Source organism: Panicum virgatum, chromosome 3N (assembly GCF_016808335.1).
Source record: "Panicum virgatum strain AP13 chromosome 3N, P.virgatum_v5, whole genome shotgun sequence".
Classification (NCBI taxonomy): domain Eukaryota; kingdom Viridiplantae; phylum Streptophyta; class Magnoliopsida; order Poales; family Poaceae; genus Panicum; species Panicum virgatum.
Genome location: NC_053147.1, coordinates 46,288,475 through 46,298,653, shown reverse-complemented (window position 1 = coordinate 46,298,653; position 10,179 = coordinate 46,288,475). Strand labels below are relative to the sequence as shown.

The 10,179-nt window shown below is 43.8% G+C and overlaps 1 protein-coding gene across 1 annotated transcript; it reads right to left on the bottom strand.

Moving 5' to 3' along the window:
• Window positions 1–3,627: 3,627 nt before the first annotated feature.
• Window positions 3,628–8,412, bottom strand: LOC120666025 (ultraviolet-B receptor UVR8-like). The gene is made up of 6 exons (XM_039945810.1): window positions 8,098–8,412; window positions 6,962–7,296; window positions 6,539–6,888; window positions 6,052–6,453; window positions 5,137–5,515; window positions 3,628–4,215 (listed from the first exon to the last, which is right to left on the bottom strand). The coding sequence occupies exons 2-6, from the start codon at window positions 7,187–7,189 to the stop codon at window positions 3,970–3,972; spliced, it is 1,605 nt and encodes a 534-aa protein (XP_039801744.1). The 5' UTR covers window positions 7,190–7,296; window positions 8,098–8,412; the 3' UTR covers window positions 3,628–3,969.
• Window positions 8,413–10,179: the final 1,767 nt, after the last annotated feature.

Below are 10,179 nucleotides of genomic sequence, written 5' to 3'. Positions count from 1 at the left end.
TCTTCTCCCCTGTCCGTCCGTATAGGCACTGCACGTCCTTCCCTGCGTGGCTTCTGACCCGAGGACGGCAAGCCCGTTGAGGGGCGCCCTGACACGGTCAGGTGGCCTTGCCCTATCACAATCCCAAGCGTAATGGAGTGGCATCAGGGGGAGCCATCATTACGGCATGCGGGACGGAGCTCGTTGATGCCTTCTATCGTCCCCCATCTGTTAGGTCATGTTGGCTTGCACGGCCTGCTCTGTGTCCATGTCAAAGGGTCCTGTTGACCGTGCGGTCGTGGCGTACGACAGAACTGGGCGGTGCGTATGGGTGAACGGGAGCTGGCTTGATCAACACGCCTGTTGTACCAGGCGGCGTTCTTGGTGCGCCCGACTCAGGTGGCGCGGTACGGCACTGACCCGGCGGGTCCTTGGTCTGGAGGCCCCCATGTGTCCCTCTCAGAGGGTCGGTAACTGGCCGGGCCGGGCCTTGGAGGTTGGCATCTGCTCGTGCCCTTTGCGGGCTTTGCCGGAATGCGCCTAAAGGGATGTTGGGCTGGCGTTATTAAAGTGGGCCCGCTGGGACCCTGGGTTTGTGCCCCCGTCACTTTGCGAAACAGCTATCTCCTAAGCTAAAATTAGTGTAAAATGCATCGCTAATTCTCAAACTTGGTTCAGTGTCATCATGGTCTCCAAACTCTTTAAAATGCACATTGAAATGCGTAAACTTGCTAATCATATCATATGAAGTCCAAATCACAATTATTTAAGATAAATCAAAAGTTATATAATTAGTCAAACAAAAAATTATATACAAAATATACACACACAGAAAATCATATCAATTACTTGTACAGATATATTTTAAATCAAAAAGATCCGCATAAAGAAAATTTTAAAAAAAAATCTTATATGACCAAATTTTAAAAAATAAAAACAAAAAGGAAAATTTTGAAAAGAAAATTTTGAGAAAATTAGAAAATATAAGCGTTGTGGGGAAATTTTAAAATAAAATTTGGACCCACATGTAAGCTCCATATAAGTCAAAATTTGGATTGGTAGAGCATTTTACTAGTAAAATTAAAAACTATGAGTGCTTCCACACAACTGTACTAGTTGTTACTGTCATACTACCTACAATACTCTTTTTTCATTGCACAAATGAAGGGATATGATACTACTACATGCCAACAGAAAAGATAATCTATTATAGTGGTGGCATGTTAAGCCGGCTCAAAATGACATGTAATTACATAAGACCGTCTATTAGATGGCTCTAATATACTTATCCTTAAAAGTTGAATCCGGAATCAGACAGCTGGAGTTAAGGTTCTCCCTGGGGTGTTGTGATGCTTGAAACATAAAAGGTTGGAACGCAGGTTCCAACAAAAACACTATAAAGTATCACATTATCACACACCAAATATTTAATTTTAGGACCTGTGTAGTTTTTAGAGCGTACTTAACTACAGTTTAGGTTTTATGAGAATTTTCTAATTTTTTTAGAAACTATTCTCTTTTCTTCTAGAGCTAATGAAATCAAGTACCTAGAATCTTTTTCATGAGCTTCAACTATTTTATTTTGGCTCCTACCTAGACTTTTCTCAGATTTTTTAGATATTTCTCGTGACTTAGAAAATATTTTCTGTAACTTATATGAAGTTTTTTTGGAGCTGGAAAGCATTTTTCAAATGAATAAAATCTAATAGCAAGCTTCTCTATCCTAATATGTTAGCTAAAAAATAGAAAAACTTGTAAAATGAGCATCCAACAACCTAGCCAAAGTGCTATGTTCGCTATCCGGTTAGCCAAACTGCTCCCATCGCTCGGCAAATTTGACGAGGCCCTCCGCTTCGCCATATCGCCCTCCCACCCTCGATTCCCACTGGTCCCAGAGCGCCGCCCCTCACAGCGTGGCACGCCGCCACGCAGTGGCGTAGCCAGGATTTAGATTAAGGGAGGGCCAAATAGTTATTATCAGGTTTTGAGGGAGCCAATATAGACTAATCTTGATAGTTAGTACCATTTTATTAGAGGATATTAGAGGGTATTAGTTGTGCTAAGGGCGGATTAGGGGGGGCAGGCCCCTGCGCCCCCCCTCTAGCTCCGCCCCTGCCACACTCGCTGCTACCCTCAGAGAGTTTCCGCTTTCTGCGCCTGCCTCTGCTCATTTTATCTGCATCGTCTGGTTTGCATTGGTCGTCTTCTGGCAGATGTTTTGCCGCCCTTTGTTGCGCGGATATTTTGCCACTTCTGCTCTAGCGGATGCTTTGTCACTATCGTCGTGTTAGTGTTGCCCGAACACTTCGAGCAGATGCATTGCTGCCTTGGTGGGTTGGGTGGATACTTTGCCACCTTTGTTGTGTTGTCGATCTTTGCACCCTTGCGTAGTAGTACCTTCTAGCATGTTCAGTTGTCATTGTATCTAGGTTTGTGTGTCGTCTGTATTTCCTCTTTTTTCTTGTTATTATTTGTTGTACGGGTCGCCTGCCACTTGCTTGGTGATACTCTGTATCCGTCTTAATAGCTTCTGCCTATTAAAATTTGTAATGATCGTATTGCTTTGCTCTTAATGAAATCCATGCTCAAGCACGCTCGCAAAAAATAAATCTAAATGACATTTGAATAAGTTTAGTGACTAACCATATGCACTTTACTCCTTCGGAATCTTAGAGCCCAGCCCATGACCTCTTTAACTGTACCATGGTGTTAATGACTTTGGTTTCTAAAACAACCTCTCAATGCCATAGTTATTTTAAAACTATGACATGCAAACATGGAAGGCCTAAGCTGTTACCACTACTAGAAAAACGGCTTAAGGCACCGGTTGGTAGGAGCCTTTGGTACCGGTTTTTTGAACCCGGTACCCCCAAAGTGGTACCAAAGGCTAAGCCTTTGGTACCGGGTAAAACAACCGGTGCCTAAGCCTTCAAAATTCACGCAAATTTGTTTTTTAGTTGGGACTTGAACTCGCGACCTCTAGCCTCGCGCGTTGCTCCTTTACCATCTCAGCTACACAGTTGTTCTGATCGAGAAAGAGATATTTTTCTTTTAAAGTAACCAATAGATGTGCCTAAGGTACCGGTTGGTGGTACCACCCGATACCTAAGGCTCCTAAGATACCGGTTGGTAACACAAACCAGTACCTAAGGCTCGTCTATAGGTACCGGTTGGTGGTACCACCCGGTACTAATATAAAAATTACCACCCGGTACCTATGGAGAGCCTTAGGTACCGGTTGATAATACCAACCGGTACCTAAGACTCATTCATAAATTCCATTCACCCCATTCACCCCAAAAGTACCGGTATGGAGATGAACCGATACCTATGCTCTATACCGGTACTTTTGGGGTGGACCTAAGGCTTGTTTTCTAGTAGTGTACACTTAAGTCCCTGTCCATGATTTAAACACATGGGACACATTGACTGTATATTATTATGTTCCAACAGACCAACAACCAATGTCAGCAGTAGAAGGCTGCAAGTTTGGGTTTCCTTCGGTTGAAGTCAAGGAGATACCCGTCCATTACAAGTTACCTGAACGTGCATCAAAACCACATGGCATCCAAATTTAATTTAACTGACAGTAACATGTGTACACACGTCATTTCCACAAGCATGAATATAACAAGAACTAAAACTACATACAGAGAGTAAGAGCATGGCAATCTTCATGCAAAATAAAGATGAAATATTCACAACATGTTAAATCATCAATCACAGGCCACCCACTTATGTTTGGATGGGACTGGCAATGAGACCTGACTGTTATATTTACATGACTATCGACACAGGTTTGCTAAAGAGAACCAATCTTATCAACAACGGGTTGTTTGCCTTGCTGGTAACTATTTTCACAATGATCAGATGACCTGCAGGTTGACAATGCATGCACATATGCAGGGGGCGAGCTAAGCCGAACCAACAGACTAGACCATGATGGTTAGATGAGCGTATTTGCGGAGAAGAGGGTGATTGTAGTTGGAGCTAGTTGAGGTCAATTTCTACCCGCTCTGGGGTCCCCCTCTCGCTTTGCTGGGCAACAAGTTCGGTACCTAGCTGCCCTTTGTCCCCTGCGCCGAAGGCATATAGTTTCCCTGAATCTGTGAGTGCAAATGTATGTGCATTCCAGTATATGGAGTTCGTAAGGCTGATTTGAACCATCCTTTCGTTAACTCTTTTCAAAGAAGTCACCAACTCAGGGCTAAGTACGTTAGTATGCCTGTTGTTACCCTGGAAATAACATTACATTCAGAATAAAAAGAAGACATAGTATGAAAAAGAGATGATGTTTTTTTAAATGGAAGAGAAGGGAACTAAGAAGTTAAATGGCATGAAGGAATATGAGTTTACAGATAAATGGGTAACTATGGAGAACTGTCATTCTTCTCTACAAAGTCATTTTTCTGTTTGAGCAGCAAAACTGTACTAAAAATTCCGAAAAGAGGAAATGACATATGGGGAATTGCATCTCCTTCAATAATAAGGTTGAAACACGAAACAAATTAAGGGAAATTTTCAATCAGTGGTGCAAATTAAGGGAAATTTCCAATCATTGGTGCAAATTTCAATTTTTTATTTATCTCGAGACAATAAGAACATGAACTTCAAATCTTTTCTGGGGAGGTTTCATGTCTATTTTGTTCTTACTTAAAATGGTTTTCGTATTTCCACTTAAATTGAATTTTATTTGATATGTAAACAGCCGGATAAAACACCACATGCAATTATTTGCAGCAGCTGGTTATCAAACCATACTTACTTCCATTGCATGAAAGACAGAGATGACAGTTTTTCCTGAACCCAGATAGCAATAACAAAAGAGTTTGTCCAGCAATACAGATTTTAATGCATCAAACAAAGAATTCATTACAGATAACTTAAGTAAAAAGAACCTCAGTAATATAACAGTTCGAAAACTTTTTCTTTTCTCGAACCCGCAGGAGAGCTGCGCATCAATATATTAAGAAGAAATAACAGCTTGAAAACTGTGACTATCTATGGTATTTAGGTGTTGCAGTGGCAGATATATGCAATTAAAATGATCGTACATGACATCAGTATGCTATTTCTAATATACAAGAGAAACTGAAATCAAGTTGCACATGTTCTTGTTAAAAACATGGAAGGGCATAACAAAGTAGGGTGTCTAACCTCAGTTATAGTGTTGTGACCAAGACTTGACGATTCACCGCATCCAAACGAGTAAACATCACCTTCATCTGATACTACAAATGTTGTGTAATCCCCTGTTGCTACATGGACAGCCTTCACACCACTCAAAGCCTCAACTACCTTGGGAACAGATTCACATTCCTCATTACCATGACCCAAGCAACCATAACGCCCCCATCCCCAGGTGCAAACACGTCCATCCTTGCCTACAACTGCAGCATGCCACGCTCCAGCAGCAACTACCACTGGCTGTATGTTTAAATTCCGGAATTCCTCTATTAACTTAGGATATTTCTCATCAGTTCGTGAACCATGGCCAAGCTTCCCTCCTAACCCACAACCAACAGAATAAACTGACCTGCAAAATTATGGAGGTTCCAGCGTTAGGACATTCTCTTGTTGGTTATAACTATGAAACACTGTTATTAAGAGAAGTATATATTTGTGTTCAAGTATTGTCATATCGAGAAAGTTCATGAGGAAATCTAATATCCGCACTTATCATATGAAATTTAAACAAGGATGCTTTCAAAAAAAAAAAGTTAAACTAGGACTCAATGAAGTATATCAAGATGATGAATAATAGATGCATTAGAATAATAGAGAAATAAACTAATTGACTAGCTTAGCAGACCCTTCCAGAAGCTTGTTCTAAACATGGTGGGTATCCTATGTGTAACTCAGAAATCATGTGGCTTCTAAACATGCTATGGTTTGCTTTGACATACGAATGCAGTTTGATGACCTTGATTCACTTATTAGTTTCATCATGGTAAACTAAACAGGTTGTGAAGCAATGCAGACTGAGTTTTTCCTTTATTTATAGAAAAAAATATTAGAAGTCAAACATCACAAAGTTGATTATGTTTTGTGTTATTGGTTGAAGGATCTTACATGCCAGTAGGTTGGCATGCTAGAGCAAGGAGATAGCAATAGCCTGCAGCAATCTGCACAACTGGAATGTTCTCAAGAGCCCCTGTGAGAAGATGTGGTTGCACATCATTTGGCTCTGTCTGATGACCAAGTCTCGTGTCATTCCCCCATGAAAACGTATATACACGCCCCTCCCGGGACAACACAGCAGTAAAGAAGTTCCCAATAGCTGCCTGGACAACGTATATGTCCTTCAGTGATTCTACCACCTGTGGTGTAGTCACAACCCTGGAGCCTTGACCGCCATATTCAACTTCTCCAAAGGAGTCCTTCCCGAATGCATACACCCTACCAGCATCACTGACAAGCATTGTCCGTCCTGCTCCAGCTGCTGCTTGAATAATTCTAATCCCCTGCAATGATCTACAGGAGCAGCAACAGACGTTAAGCACTCTGTTCAGTGGCATTTGCATCAATATTAAAATTAAACTGTGAGTTCTAGATGTACCTGACAACACGAGGTCTCCACTCCTCTTCTAAATTTCCATGGCCAAGCTGACCAGAGTTATTGGACCCAAAAGTATACACAGCACCACTTGCTGTCACAGCAATGCTGTGACCAGGCCCAGCAATTGCCTGTGACTTTTCTCTCCGGCAACATGCTTCACCTGCCATTATAAATCTAAGAACTAGCTTCCAACTCCCACCACAGCGTTGCTTAAAAAGTTCACTTTCATGTGCAGTCATAGGCTTAAAGATAGCCCTTTTCTGACACAAATCCAACGCTGCGAGCTCCGACATTGACAAATCGAAATCGGGAGGGAAATTGGCAGGTTTCCTGAAGAATGTGCATGTTGCCTATTGCAAGCAGAAGGTCCATCAGTGGCAATATCAATTCTACAATGGAGAAAAGGTACAAAACATTACTTGCCTCCAGGTGGGCGAGGTCCTCAGGGTCCAGATTGCACGATGTGAGGACATGGAGGACAATTGACGGGTTTGCAGCCAATGGGAACTCCCCTGGAGCAGAGTCACCAAAGCAAAGGCGCTGCGACCGCTGAAATGATTGCTGCAATGGAGTAACAAGAGCAAGAGTGTCATCCACGATGAGGTGGAGGGGGAGAGATGAGGAAGCTCCGCGGCTGGTTGTGGCATCCATCAGCCACGGCTGGAACTTGCACTGCCCAATGCTTTTATCTCAAACAAATTTGTGATGATCTTGGACTCAGGCCTCTACACAATGGGCGACTAAGACACTGGACCATCCTGCAATGTGAAAAGCATTAATACTATGACATGCATCCACAATCAATAATTGAGGGTTACTTTCACAATAAGCTAATCAACAACCCTTTGTCTAGCACACTTAAACAAGACATTATTATATTAGTCAGCCAAACCAGATGAGTGGATGAGAAAGAATCCATCCAACCAATCCACACAACAATTAAGAATCATAGACAAACAGAGCATATCCGATCCCCTAAAGAACTCACAGACAGAGACTATGCTTTGACAGACAGAGATGCAAATCAAACACTGAAGATCAAGGAGAAGGAGGATGGGCGCAGGTAGAAATCTCAAGCAGCACCCATACTCAACTAAGAACTCTGCATGAAGGAGATTGCTGGAGAGGGGAAGCTTGATCCTGAAGAGGAAGATGGTGCCACTGGAATCCTTCAGAGAGAAAGCATATTCCCTCATCTACGCCCCCAAAAGCCTACTTTTCTTATCCTACCCAACAATTATCAAACAATATCCTCAGTTTACCAGCGCTGCACACAAGCGAGATTCCTATCGCATCATCGGTGGCAAAATTAATATCAGTACTGACTGACAGCGAAAGGCTCCGATTAGACGGACGAGAGGATCCACGAAATTTGGTCACGATTCACGAAAATCGGTACCGAAAAAACTCCATCTTTGAGCGCAATTCACCAATCCAGACCACAAACATCGCCAGGAAAATCGTCAATGTAATCGGCCCCGATCATCGGACCAAAGGCCGAAGAACCCACACAGACAATATCGCAGCACACAACAAGAAAGCATCCCAGAAATCCTTACCCCCAATTCCCCAACCAATCAGCCCGCGGAGGAGTCAGGGCAAGAATCGGGCTCTCGTCGGTAGCGGCACGATCGGCGGTCAGGTCAATCAACGAACCCAATCGGGGATTACGGGCGCCAGCGCCAGAGACGGGGGAATCTGGCCAAGAAACGGGGAGGGAGGGAGGGAGGGAGGGGAGGGAGGCGGCAGCGACTGGCACGGCACGACTTCTCCCAATAATGATGTGGGGAGGAGGAGGGAGAGGTTGCTGCTTGGACGGGCAACTGCGGGCGCTGCGCGTGTATTGTTTTGTGTACGTGCCTTTCGTCGCTGCCGGGATGAGGTGTCGGAGGGAGGCGGCGTGGGGGCAAAGGCGACGTCGTGGGGGCGCAATTGCCGCGGCCACCCCTACCGTACCCCTGCCCCGCGCCGGTGAACCGGTTGCTCTGGGTGTCGACATGGTGTCGCTGCCCTCGTGCCTTGCTGTTGTTGATGTCAATCCGCCATTGCCCATGGCCCTAGACAGTGTTACTGCAGTTACTGACGGTGAAGATAGATGCCCTCGTGCCTTACTGCAGTTACCCGCCATTGTGTGTGCAAGACACTATTGTGTAACTGAGGGTGTGTTTAGTTGATGAAAATATTTGGATTTTAGTATTGTAGCACATTTCGTTGTTACTTGACAAATAATATCTAATTATAGACTAATTAGATTTAAAAGATTCATCTCATGCTAATCAGTTAGACTATATAATTAGTTATTTTTTAATTGTATTTAATGTTTCATGCATGTGTCCGCAGATTCGATGTGACGGGTACTGTAAGAAATTTTTCACCAACTAAATAGGGTCTAAATTACATGACAGTGAAGGCGGGTTATATTATATTAGCGGTATTATTCAAATAGTTTTTTACTAATGGAACAAGGCCAACCAGATTCAAAGTCACCACTTATAGTTTGTGTTAATACTCCATTGATTCCTTTTTATAGACCTATTTCATCTTAACTAATGACCAAGACGAATGAACATGTGCTTATCATCCAAATGATCATGTCAATATATACTCATTAGTGGGACTATTTTTTCAGAGGACGGCTTGCAGGGGCGGGTAAGGGTGTTCAACTAAATGCTCGTTATTTTTGATAAAAAAATTATATAAGTAGGATATCATATGTATATGAATAAAAAATATGAAAATTACACCATAACAGACTTCCAAACTCCTATTTTCTGCTTCGTGATAAAAAATCGTAGCAACTCACGTCCCACCCCTCCTCACCTGGCAACTCACAGGCCCATTAGCGATCAGATAGTCGGTAAACCGACCTGACCGACAGGCCAAGAACCCGTGCGCCCCCTCGACGCCTCGATTCCCAAATCTCCAGATGCAAGACCACAGTCCTAGCTCTCCAATTTGGCGATTTCGAAGGCTGGCTGTCGGTGGTGAGGGCGCGACGAGGCCAGGTGGACACAGTGTGGCAGGGGCTGGTGCGGTCGCGAGGATGGACAGTAGTAGGAGCTTGGCGGCCAGGCGGACGTTGGTAGGGGCTTGGCTGCCGGGCGGGCCGCGAGCAGGCATGCCAGCGCCGCAGCTAGGCAGGAACACAGGGCGTGGCAACGCGGCTAGGGTGTGGAGCTGCCGTTTTGCACAGGGCGGGAGGGCCTCCACGACTCCGCCACTTTGTATGTGCCATGTGGGGTGTGGGTGAGCAAGCAGAAGCAGGTCTAGGCAAAAATCGCGTCTGAGCGCAAGGTGAGCTGACTACTGATAAATTCAATGTTTATTTTGAAAATTATCATTGCAATTTACAAAATTTGGTCTGTGAATTTATTTTTACACCTTTTGGAAATTTTGAATACGCATCTCTCAAATTCTGGGCCCACCCCTGACTCCTCGGTATCGACATCTCGTATACATACACCCTTTTTTAGCAACTATTTCTGTGCAAGAACCAAAACGGTTGTCCATGTCAGATCCAAGTATACCTGATCATGGGCTGGGTCGAGTTGGATTCGGGTCAAAGAAAGCCGGTATTTATTTTTGAGCCTGAACCCGGTCTGATCCGATCGTCGGTGTAAGAACCACCCAATTTGCAATTG

Coding starts and splice junctions, on each gene's coding strand:
- LOC120666025 (XM_039945810.1), bottom strand. CDS start 7,189: ATGGATGCCACAACCAGCCGCGGAGCTTCCTCATCTCTCCCCCTCCAC. Junction 6,454..6,538: donor TGGAGACCTCGTGTTGTCAG/GTACATCTAGAA, acceptor CTGCTCCTGTAG/ATCATTGCAGGGGATTAGAA. Junction 4,216..5,136: donor GTCACAACACTATAACTGAG/GTTAGACACCCT, acceptor TGTTATTTCCAG/GGTAACAACAGGCATACTAA.